This window comes from Rhynchophorus ferrugineus, unplaced genomic scaffold, assembly GCF_030347505.1.
Source record: "Rhynchophorus ferrugineus isolate W39M unplaced genomic scaffold, kcgeb_rfMv2 rfM6, whole genome shotgun sequence".
Lineage (NCBI taxonomy): Eukaryota > Metazoa > Arthropoda > Insecta > Coleoptera > Curculionidae > Rhynchophorus > Rhynchophorus ferrugineus.
This window is the reverse complement of record NW_027472585.1, coordinates 20394266-20407279: the sequence shown is the minus strand read 5'-3', so window position 1 is coordinate 20407279 and position 13014 is coordinate 20394266. Positions and strand designations below refer to the sequence as shown.

Sequence of the window (13014 nt, the reverse complement as noted above, 5' to 3'; positions counted from 1 at the left end):
TGTCGTGAATAGATGTAATCCGCAAACATTGTCATAAAATTAAATTTGAGAACTATTTTCGTTCAAATATTTGTTTATTTAAGGTACTCTAAAGTGTTTCATCGTCAATAAACATCTTATTAATTAATATTTACGGATAAACAATTTTATCGGTATTAATAAAACAACAGCGAAAGTTCAAATCAAATAAGTCAATGTAAAACTCTCCTCAAGGATGGGTATTGTATCCGTTTTATTCTCATTCGGGTGTTTAGACGCGTTTTGTGGCGTTAATGGTGTGTGGATGAGTGACGTGTGTGACAAGAACATCTGTCTTCGGAGATGTTACGATGTCAACCAGTCGTTTGACTTAACGAGGAATATTTAAATTTGCCGAATTAAACTTTTTGCATTCGCATTTTACGAGTTTAAGCGGCATGTGAACCCGACAAATTTGTCGAGAAACCGAATACTTTGTTTACGCATTACTAAATGATTCTCTGCTCATCAGCTACGCTGTTAAATAATATGGTGAGTGATAATAGTGTGAATCCTAACTTTTCGCGGACCAATATCGTTTCTATAACGTGAATAAGAACCGCGAAGTGTTTATGTGGATAAAGTGAACAAAAACGCGTTACTTGCATATATATACTTTTACAATGTAAAGCTTATCTTGAAATTGTTGTAAGGAAAACAAGAGTTACTCTAGAAAGGTGTTCGGTACTTGTATGTATACTGATTTTTTTTATTTTTAAGAGCCATTTATCGTTTGGATGAACAATTTGTTCCATCAAGCAGCAATCTGATATTCCATCCATTCTAGTACTTCTTAACCATGTCCAGTCAAGTTATACTGCATATATCCGAACAAGGACTAATCATAAATCACTATATCTGGCGAGCAGGCTTTGTGCGAGACAACTCCCCATTCCAGCTGTGTATCTTTCACAATTCTTGCCACACATTGCAAACCCAATTTTGTCATTGCGTATGATAGCGATCTAATTTGATTATTCCAAAATAACAGCTTCAAGCAATTTTATGAACGGAGAACTTTAGAGCTTTTAGTTTTTTCAGCTTTTTACGCTTAGACTGTCACAATAGATCCACTTTCTATCGCGTCACCACACGCAACATCATATCTTCTTTCTTTTTGCCTGTAATAAATTTTCAGCAAATATTTTTCGTCCCTTTGGATCTTACCAATCCCATTTATTATGGTAACAGTTGTTTGTTGTCCAAAATATCTGATCAATGTACATACAAGCACCTAATATTTGCACAACAAAATATCTACAATTTCTGCGGATTTCATTTTTATGTGAAAAGTACCCTACAAATTTAAAATATTAAAATTTTTAATCGGCTCCCTGTAATTTTTGTTGCTTAGGTGGTTTTTAAAGGGTGTTGTAATCTAGAAGCATGTTGGATTTTTAATTGTCATGGATTTTTGAGGATTCAGGTGAAAGAATGATTATTTTATTTGTTGTGTCCGTTAACGTGTACAACTTTATCGTTACCTTTAATGAAGCTTGGGGCATCTATGAGAAAATGTAAACCTACAAATGAAATATTTACGAATTGAAATATAAAAAGAGAATGACAAGATTCGAATAAAAAAGTGAAGTTGTCTTGAACGAATTTAACAAGTTTAATGACGGTGAATTTGAAATCTAGAAGATAGCAGAAAACAAAAGTGAAAAGGATTTTAAAAAGTACCAAAGTGATTGCCACAAATTGTTGCCTAGAAGCCACGTATTGAAAGAAAAACTAAAGCTATAGAAACAGAAACATTACTAGATAGTACAAAACCGATATAAAATCAGTGTAATTCATAGGTTATTGATTTCTTACTTCATTTAAGTATTGTTTCTTGCGGTCAATGTGACAGAGCCTGTCTGATCAGCATTGCAATGGTTCAAAGCAGTTCAAAGGATAGTTATTTTACATGTATTAAATATATTGAAAATATTCAGGTTTACTGACAGATGGAAGAAAATAGTCAGTTGTACTTATTAATATTTTTCAATGATACTCTACATTTTGAGAATATAAAAAAAACAAAATAAAGTCTTACACCTTTACCACACCAAATTAAGCACAAATTAGGAAGAGTTATTGAAAATCGGTGTGGAATTCAAGTAATATTATATACTTAAATATTATATTACATGAAACAATCTAACTAACATTCCCTCTAAAAATATATTTCTGTGTTATTTAACTGAAATGCAATAATTGTAACGACAATTAGAAATACTACAAAAGATATTGAGTTTGCAGTGTTTCTATAACACGACGGTATCTCGTAAAATCGAGCCATTTTTTAAATGAATGATAACAGGTGATGAAAACCTTGTCAAGTACAACAATAATAAGCGAAATATATTATATTAGAGATCTAGAGATGCTTTACTAATGGTAACTTTAATGGTAAATGTTTGGTGGAATTGGAAAAGAATTGTCATCATAAGCCGCCCGAATCTGACCTTACCATTAGTTCGAGTCCCTGCTACCAATAACCCATGCGATTTAAGCAGGTAATAAAAGATATTGTCCGGAAATAGCCAAGAGAATAACTGTTGTTTTCTATCACAACAATGCTAGAGTCGCCACATCTTTAGAGAGTTTAACTTGGAATTTTTAGGGCCAAAACCATGTATTCCTATATTAAAAAACTTTCTTGGCGATGCGAAGGCTGGCCTCAAAACAGGCTTGTGAGATTCATGGTGAGGAAATTATCAGAAAAGTGACTATGGGCACATTTAATTGATTGGTGCTGGTGAACAAGAAAGCTTAAAAACTGAAACTACGTTCCCCCATCTACTACATTGTACCAAAGTGAGAAGCAAAAATTAACATTTATTTATTTTCTCTATATTTATCTCTCAAGATGATCGCTTTTTAAAAGGCCAAGCATTTAAACTACTAAGGGAGTATTCTAATCTAGAGCCATACATTATAAATATTTTCTCAAATGAAATTCTGAAATGAAAAAATACTAGATTTTTATTAATGCTTAAAGAACACATAAAAGTATTTAACTTTTAATATTTTTAAACTTTTACTTTTAATTAATTTTTAAGTAATATTTATTTTTAAGCGCCAAAATATTTAGTCTAGTGCTAGTTGTCATGACTGCGACCTTCCTAGTAAACTGAAACCAAAAAACAAGAAGATTCTTATTCATTCGACGAAAATTTCTTTCCAGCCTGCATTCTTTTGAGATCTGAAGACAAAAAAATTGTCGCTGGGGACCAGATCTGATGAATACAGTGGAGTAGCAATTCGAAGCCCAATTCATGAATTTTTGCCATCGTTTTCACTGACATGTGACATGGTGCAATGTCTTGGTGAAGCAGCATTTCCTTTTTCTTCAAATGCGGGCGTTTTTTTGGCCATTTGGTCCTTCAAACGATTCAGTATCTCTATGTAATAGTCGCTGTTGATGGTCCTTCCTCTTCCAAGGTATTCAATGAAGATTATTCCATGCGCATCCCGAAATAAAGACGTCATAACTTTGCCAGCCGACTGTTGCGTTTTCCCACGCTTTGGAGCGGGTTCATCATGTGCAGTTCATTTCGGAGTGAAATGATGGAGCCATGTTTCATCCATTGTCACATATCGATGCAAAAACTTGGATTTATTACGCTTCATCATCTTCAAACACTGCTCCGAATCACCAACTCGTCGTTGTTTTTGGTCAAAAATGGCATAGGCTTCTGAACCAAGTATTATTCCCATGAGGATCATTATGTTTAAAACGAAAATGAAGTCTTCATTAAAAATTCAAGCCGCTATAAGGTTGCAATTTGAATCGTGTGACTAAGAAAGAAAGTGAAAACTGTAAGTAAAGAATCGAATGAGTAGGATCTTCCGTTATTGTATTTCAAAATTGATATTTAGGGAACGAAAGGTTTCATGAGGGTACACGATCTATCGTTCGTTCCATTCCGGCCGAGCCTGTTTAGATGTTGCATCACTAAACAAACTATATCCCCAAAAATAATTTTGATTCTTAAAGATCATATTAATGGTATATTTATAAAGGTTTTGAATAGCGTTGGAAACAATCAACTGAAATCGACTATCGACTGTTCAATAATTAACTACTTTTTACTGTGGACTGTTTCAGTTGGCTACTAAGTGACTATTTTAGGTCCGATTCCTTTTTACTATCGACAGGTTTCAGCTACTTTCCATTCGACTAATTTCAGTCATGATTAACTCACTCGACTAGTTTTTAACATTTTCGTTTTGTCGTCCAGACATAACCTTTAACGTGACCTCGAAAATAATGTGTAGATTTAATGGTTATATGTAAATATATGGTTTTATGTTTTGTTTGTAATACGAATTTAAATGACAATGTACATTAATATAGCAGCATTTAGGAACTCTTTTTTTAATATTATTTTTTAATGTAATATGATAAAAACAAAAACATTTTAATTAATAAATAGAAAATTACTTAATTTTTACTGAATTTATTATATCATATTAGGTCATTTTGATTGACTTTTTCGATTTTGTAAGACTCTCGATGCTTGTTCAAGCCTCTTAAATATTAAAATTTATTTCATTAAAGTTTCAACGAATAATAATTTTAAAATATTCCTGATTAGCAATAAATAAAAATACTATTTTATTTAAAAAGGGTAGCTAAATGGTTGATACAAATTAAAATTTAAAAATTTTAAAGTCTCCTTTTTACCAACGAGGGTTTATCTGGACTGAACATGCAGTTTAATATGGGCTCCATACCACTGCCACCATAGAGACCACCCCAGAAGACATCCAATCTTACCCAGGTTGTCAAATTTTCCAGTGTTGCTTATAAAGACATTTACAATTACAAACACAAACGTAAAGTGCATCTATGCTCCAGCAGGATTCGAAGCCGCGACTACCGCAACAGTAGGAGGAAGTTGATAAAGATTGACGGAGAAAATATCATATAAATATTTAAGAGTCAATACGCCTTTCCTCTTGGCAATTAAATCAAATATGTAAACTATTAAAATAATTTCACATTTAATAGAATCCAGCAATTATCTCTTTCCTTTTCTTTCCCAAAGAAAGTTCGAGAAGGAATACATACACCTCCGTCTCACTTATGGTGTCGCTGAAAAAAATAACCCTAAGAACACAATCGATTGAAATAGAAATAAATCAATCCCTTTTATTATATTATGTCATTGTTACTATTCAGCTATTAAATAGGATGAAACATATTCGGGATTATTATATAATTCTCTATATCTTTAACACCACAGTGCATTAAACAATTATCTCTACTCTTTCCGCTCTCAAAGTTATTGTTATAATTATTATTGTTATAATTGCAATTTTGGGTCAACTGCTTTTTTGACTATGGACTAGTTCGATTCTTTTACATTTAATAGAATCCAGCAATTATCTCTTTCCTTTTCTTTCCCAAAGAAAGTTCGAGAAGGAATAAATACACCTCTTTATTTTCAGTAGACAATTTCCAAAACTATTTTTAAAAATATGAAAAAAAAAACGACTTTTTTCAAAGGTCTGGACTATAATACTCCCATTAATATAACCTAGACTAAAACACCTCCTTAGAAATTGACAATTAAGCAAACTGGATAATATTATAATAAAAACGACGTTAATTTTAGATTTAAAAAAAAATCGCCTTGAAACCGTATACTACGATTGAGAGAAAATATTCCACTGGCCCAGTTATTATAGATAGTTTGTGAAGTGCTAAAGACAAATAACACCTCGCTGTTGACCGTCCTATCAATAACCGACAATTTCACCCAGAGGTAATGCCGATCTATTTCGAGACTTGTTTGATTTTAATCAAGAGTATCCCTCTCGCTCGTGTCAACGAGGAAAAAAGCAATTAAACGCCCTCCTAATACACCGCCGAAGATCATCTCGGCCGGCAATCGATCACGTAATAATATGATGTCGCGCGAAACCAATTGGCCGACGAATATAACTGAAAACCAATCAAGAAGTCCTTAATAGAATCTTTACGACTCCTTATATTTATCTAATCAAGTGGTCCTCATACGACATGCGTCGACTCCGTCTCGGTGCAACACGCCGCAAGAATATCGCATCAATGTTATCAAACATGAGCTCGATCGTTGTCGCGCTTATCTTGGCCATCTTGAGTAATGCGTACAAGACGGGGGGTGTCCCGTTAGGAGAAGAGGAGACATGCCGGAACAGCTCCTGTTTCAGGAAATGTTGTCCGGTAGGAGAGGTGATAGACAACGACAAGTGTACGATTCGCGAGGATTTAAGCCGCGAGTTGAAGTCGTTCGCCAATCGTTCCATAATGGTGTTTAAAAAGAACGGTAAATTCTGCAATGACTCGATAAATCCGTTAAGGGTCGAGCACTTCCTACTGCAAGATAACAAAATCCACGCGGTCGATTTCAATAGATCGTTCGAGGATTTCTGCTTAGAAACATTCTTTAGTAATGATACTAAAAACTACACGATCCACAGTCTGATATGTTATTCCGGAGACACCGTGGACACCTCGTTTCAATATGGTAAGTCACAGATACTTCATTTAAATTTACGTCTGATATTACTTCGTAAAAAGCATTTTATAATTATATTCCATCCCTATGCCACTGAACTGCTCCTGAAAGTTATTTTGTACATATGTCATATAAATTTGTTGTCAAAAATGTTGCAATGTTGCCACATCAACTCTGAGATTTAGTTCAGTTTGGCTTTGACGTACAACAAAATTAAAATCTAAATAAAATAATTTAAAAAAATACTGTTACCAAATAATATTTTCTTACAATATAGTAAATTTAATGCATATATTATTAAATGACTTAAAACTACAATTAAGTACACAGCTATAATAGTTTGTAGGTTAGGGTTGTATTTGATCATATTTACATTAAACTCTTTTCCATACCACCTATGAGTTAGAGTTCTAGGCGCGTTTGCAGTAGTATCCCTTGGAGGCCCAATCCACCTAATTAACTATAATAAATTAATTATTAAATTAATATTAACTAACTTAATTCTATATCCAAGTAATTCTATTTTCATTAGAGAGCATATTTAACTTTTAGCGCTTAGCTCTTGTGTCCTTCGGTACAGTGTTTCCTTGTAAAAACATTTTGATATATTTTTGATTTTTTTTAATACATTAACATTTTATTATTTTTCACTATATCTCTCCTTAATTTGTTTTGTTATTACCTGTATAGATCGTTCTTGATAAAAGTACATTTAATCACTGCATTCTCCTTAATGCATTTACCATAATTGTAACAGCGTTACTATTCTTTCTCTCCTAAGGCATTTGAACCAAATGCTCTTGTAGGTTCTGAATAGCTAAACACATATCTGTGCACATAAATCTTTTACATTCTACGTTAAGGTTTCCTACAATTGTCACATATTAATTATATACCCATATATTATTTATCATATATAAGTTTACTTGTTTCCATTCTCATCACCATGTTTTATAAATTGGCAGCATTGAATCATACCATATTCATAAAGTTTCATTCAAGTGAATACGTAACCTGTTAATGCCCAATCTATCTCACATTTGTTCACAATTCCATAATTTGTCAATTTCCTCTTTAATGTGTTTTATCGATTTCATCAAAACCGAATATGTTATTAACCATTCCAGTCTCCAGCACGAAGTACAATATATTCGCAATAAATCATTAATAAATGTTATGACTAATAAAACCTAACCAATTGTTATTCCAGCATTTACCCTTTTCTTACTCTCAACTATAAACTATATATATATATTTTCATACATCGGAAAAAAATATTAAATTTTTTTGCAACATATATCGGCCCAAAAAATATCGATAATCTCTAAATAATATAGAGAATAGCGATATTTTTAATAAGCTTTTAAAATTAAGTACCAAAATCACATATACATATTTTAAAGATTTAGATTTTTTAATTATAATTAAAACATTTTTTCTAATATTTAGAAAATATTTAATATATGCTATATACAAAAAATATCGATATATCGAATATAGTAACTTTTAACTTTTAAGCTGTTTTCAATTATATATATTCTGACTGACTGAATATATGATATATTCGCAGACCCGACAGACGTTATCCTGTTCAACCGTCATTTTTCATACTGAGTGATGCTTAATACTGAATGATGCTTAATACTTAATGATGCTTAATGTGCAGTAATATCATTGCGAAATATTGATGTTTGACATGACAACAATAAAATAATTTGGAAACCCAGTTTGGATCGCACGTAAATGTGATGAACAGGTCTGGTTGACCGTATCCACACACAAGAGTCATAAAGTCTTGAATAATAAATTTTTGACTAATTACATCTTACATTAGATATACTTGTACAATCTTAATTTACAAAATAATAGATTACTACTGTTCTGTTGTACTTACATTAATACTCAAGCAAGTCCAGTACGGGATTAAAACATCAGTATGTATTTCCCAAATTAAAATAAAACTTAAAATATACCACTTAAGCTAAACTTAAGAGTACACTTAAACTAAGCTATTTGATGTGGTTTGGTTAGCTTCAATCTTCTGATTTCCTGTGTATTATCCAGTAGTTGTATTGCTTTTACGTCGATGTAATTTAGCAATCTTAGTTCATGTTTAAGGTGAAACCTTGGATCACTTCGTATATCCATTTGATTTCGAGGTCATCGTGCAGTTGGTTACGTAGCGATAAGCATTGCATATTTGCACCCCATAGTTAAATTGACTTTATGATTGACTGATAAACTAATCTCTTTAATTTTAAGTCAAATTAAGAGTATCGTCCGACTAACGAGTACAGTTTTGCTTGGTTTTAAGCCTAATATGCTCTGCTTTTTGTCTAACGTGACGTTTCCAATTTAACCACATCAAGATGTATTTCAAGGCATTTAGCTAATTTTGCTTGAGAAAGCGGGCATCCATCAAGTTATAAGATTAGATTATTGTCATTTCGCCGCAACGCAACATTAACATGTACAGATTTGGAGCTATGGAGCTGCATTTTCTAGTCTCTAGTCCATTTGTAGATCTTGTTGACTGTTACTTGTACTTTCTCTACGTCCTCATCGCCATGATAATCTGGAATATCAGCAGTATAGAGCAGAGCAGAGTGGTCTCAAAATACTACCCTCTGGAACTCTAGCCGAAATAGGTTTAAGAGTTGATAATACCCCTTCATGTGAGAGTGTAAATTTTTTTTCGACAAGATATGATTCTTCCGCGGCAGCAATTTGTCAATTTTGTAGGCTAATCCCAAATTCCATATCCGCTTGTAATACATTTAGGAATATTGCAGGGCAGTATTTCATGTCATCGAATGTCTTTTCAACTATCGCTATTACTCCGTACACTTGATCGATTGTCGAGTGATTTTGGAATCCGATTTGGTATCTCTGTAAATGATTTATTACATTTTAACAGCAGTTTTAACAGTTAGCAGAGAAATAGTCCTATACGATCTAACTTGTTTTGCCGATTTCTCAGGTTTTTTAAGCATAATTATTCAAACCACCGTAAGACGTTCCGGGACAAAGATATATGACAACATGATTATTGCTTTTCATGACAGCTCTTTCAATAACCCAAGTGAAATATCATCAATACCAGGGGCGTTTTTAGGATTGGGGGTTATTGTCAATTTCTGTAGCAACTTTCATTCGAGAAATCAGCTGTATCAGGCTATCTATATCATTCTGAAAAAATAAATTGAAAAAAGAGATAAATAGGATATAAAGAAATTACTTACTAAAAATGTATATGTTGTACTTTGTCTCTGTATTTCTTTATTTAATGTTAAAATTATATCCATCTACTTCCAAAATATCCATGGATATTGTAAAGCATCGTAAGAACAATGTGATTTTATATATCAAATATATGCATATATCTCGACGTTTAAGTAAGTGACCAGCCACAACAATTGCAACTTCATTAACAATTGACGCATTGTATCTTCATAAAAGATCCCAATGTGATGCTTTGTTTGGATTAATAATAATACCCTAATTGTCGTTTTTAATCTATTGCAAACGGTGTTGAGCCACTGGACCAATTGGTTATAATTTTGCAAAAACTTCCCAAAAGTGGTTATATAACCAGCGTGTGTTAATTTATGTTCCACGATACCCAGAAAATAGATACGAAAAAATTTAGGATCGGCATCAGGCGTTGAAAACAATGAACTAATTTGAAGGTACACTTGAGGCCCTGAATCTTGATGTTTATTCAATCTACTAGCTTATTTAATAATGGAACTGAAACGTTCCTTTGTGCAATATTATAAATTCGCAACGTTTTATTGTTGTAACTATATGTTGGCAATTTTATTTATATTACTCAGTATATTACTGTAAATTAACACATAGTGTATAACATGAAAGATCTATGTCAGCCAATATCTGGAATGACGAAGTAATACGTTAGTTTTTTGGGAATTAAGTGCAGTTCAGCTTCTGTTGAAGGTAGCACATCTACTTTTAATGTCTCAAATAATACAATATTTATATTATACATATAATATAATATCGATCCTTTTTGGACCAATATAATCACCCAGACAGATTTCTATGCGCAAGCTCAAATCAAAAGATTTTCAGAAATGGCTGGAACCTTATCGAGTTACCTACCAGGCATAACCGTGATTATAAACCATAACACACAAAATTTCATCGGTTCAACCATTAAAGAGGAGTTGAATTACAATCACACTGAAATGATGTATGGAAAGTAATGGATTCTTTTGTCTGTGTATAAACATAATTGAACTCTTTCTAAAGGGTTGGACCAATTTTGGTAACATGTTTGTGCAGTTTTTTCTTTGGAGAATGGTTTATATACACAACTAGACCCGATAGGTCAGTGTACATCACCATTGTAACATTTTGAAATGTTCTCATCATTTATATTTCCAATGTGATTATTCCTCTTAATTTTAACTTAAATTATTTCTTATATTTATTTCTTGTATATTTATAAATCCAAATCCGCCTGGTTAAATAGAATGGCAGAAAAAAACTGGATGGATAATGTAAATCTAACAGACCAGAATGCAAACGCACGTGATGAAAGCCGAGGGGTACACAATGAACGTCTTCTAGCTAAAGACAACGCCTGCAAGAACGTCGCGATGCATCACTTCACAGTCTGATATTCAAATATAACGCCGAAATAGACTATTCGTCTCATGTACAAGTCGTCTTCGGCAACATGAATCGGTCTGTCTTTGCAGGAACAGTTTCACTTTCAATATTAAGCATATGATCAGAACAATTGAAAACACTGTTAACTGGACCCACATTTGAATCCAAATTGATATTGCGTAAAATTCGAAAACTCAATGCTCTGGAGCAACAAAACTGTTCAGAATGAAGATGGTCGTATTTTTTGAATTAACATTCAAGATTCTAAGAATACCAAGTATATCATAAAATTGGTTGTTTGTGTTCGGTATGCGTATCAAAATGCAAATTTGTAAATCTAATTTATGAGTGACGAAAAGCAAAAAATTAATCCACACTATCTATAGAATCACATCGAGCAGATGAATGAGAGAGTATTTGTAGCAACTTTTGGGGCGTTTCTGTAAAATCATAACCATTTGGCTCAATTGTTCAAAACCAAGTTGTTCAGAACAAATCCTCTTCAATCTAACCAAACACTTAACATCACGTTTCAACTCGGTTTCTCCGAGCTTAACTTATCGATCATACGTGCTCCACTTTTCATCGTCTGGTTATTCGATCCAAAATGGCTTGGTCTCATTGCTTTAGTTAAAATTAACGCAATTAATACGTGTGGAACCCAAGTATCGAGCTTCTTTTGATATCTCATCTTATAAAAATTATTCCTTTTTATAGTCAATGTCTACAGCTGTGGTGACATTGGAAGATGCAATATGTAAGATCACGATATTTTTAATGACATCAACGACTTTCTCAACGAGACACTGGTGTTCACTTAAACACTTATCACCATAAAGACCATACAATTTTCGCTGAACCTACACTAATATACTTACGGTAAACTTATATTACAAAAGTATATTATCCATGGCTTATATATATATCCTCTGGCGGTGTACGCAAAGGCAGTGGAAAATTTTTATTTTTAAAATGTTGTCTCTATATTAAAAATATCAAAATATGCATGTAATTTGCATATAGGTATTTATTAACTATAAATATCTTTACACATTTATAATTTATAAAATATTTACAAATAATAGCTCTTTTGGAACATATAATACTTTTATAGCTCTTTAAATTATGTTTATACCTGCCATATAAATAAATATAATAATATTATATAAACAAAGAAAAAAGATGACATTTTAGTACATTTTATCACTATCTCTGTTTATACATTTTTTCTTATAATAAAATCAGGATAAATATTCAAATTAAAGGTAATTTATTTTATTATTGCGATTACTGGTCATAAAATTCCATAGTTATTGGCTATTTTTAAAATATACAACAACAATAAACTTTAACGATAATTAGAATTTTATTATATATAGAACATTTTCATCCTTTCAAACGATCGATTCGACATAACAAAATACAATATAGTTAAATTTTAGTAATTATATTTTCTGTTGTTACCTCTTACATTGAATTTGCTTAACACAATGTCAATTCACAGATTAATTAATTACCAATATGCTATTGCACTCTCATCAATACACAAGCAAAACGATTACAAGATAATTATATCAGTATGTATTTCACAAATTAATATTAAATTAGACCATTTAAGCTAAAATTTAGAATAACACTTATACACTATACAAATTTGTATATTCTCTTCTGATTTCCTACTCGTTGTCCAGTAGCTGTACTATTTCAACGTTGTTGGTATTTCTATCATGTTTTAAGGCGAAATCTTGGATAGTTTATTTAGCTTCAGGATCATCGTACAGTTCTCCATTGGATACATAACGATATACATTGGTAATTTATTGAAGAAATTTGTTAACAACAATAACCCTTTATTAAACTAAAG

At 32.1% G+C, this 13014-nt stretch overlaps 1 protein-coding gene across 3 annotated transcripts in view; it reads left to right on the top strand.

The window, feature by feature from the left end:
• Positions 1 to 13014, top strand: part of LOC143198453 (G-protein coupled receptor Mth2) — a 148791-nt gene that overhangs the window by 26364 nt on the left and 109413 nt on the right. The window contains exon 1 of one of the 3 annotated variants that reach the window (XM_076407687.1): positions 6008 to 6524. The exons of the other annotated variants lie outside the window; for them this stretch is intronic. Coding sequence (XP_076263802.1) covers positions 6038 to 6524 — 487 coding nt within the window. The 5' untranslated portion in view covers positions 6008 to 6037. Of the gene's footprint in view, positions 1 to 6007; positions 6525 to 13014 lie in introns of those variants that run through there. 3 annotated transcript variants of the gene reach the window in all.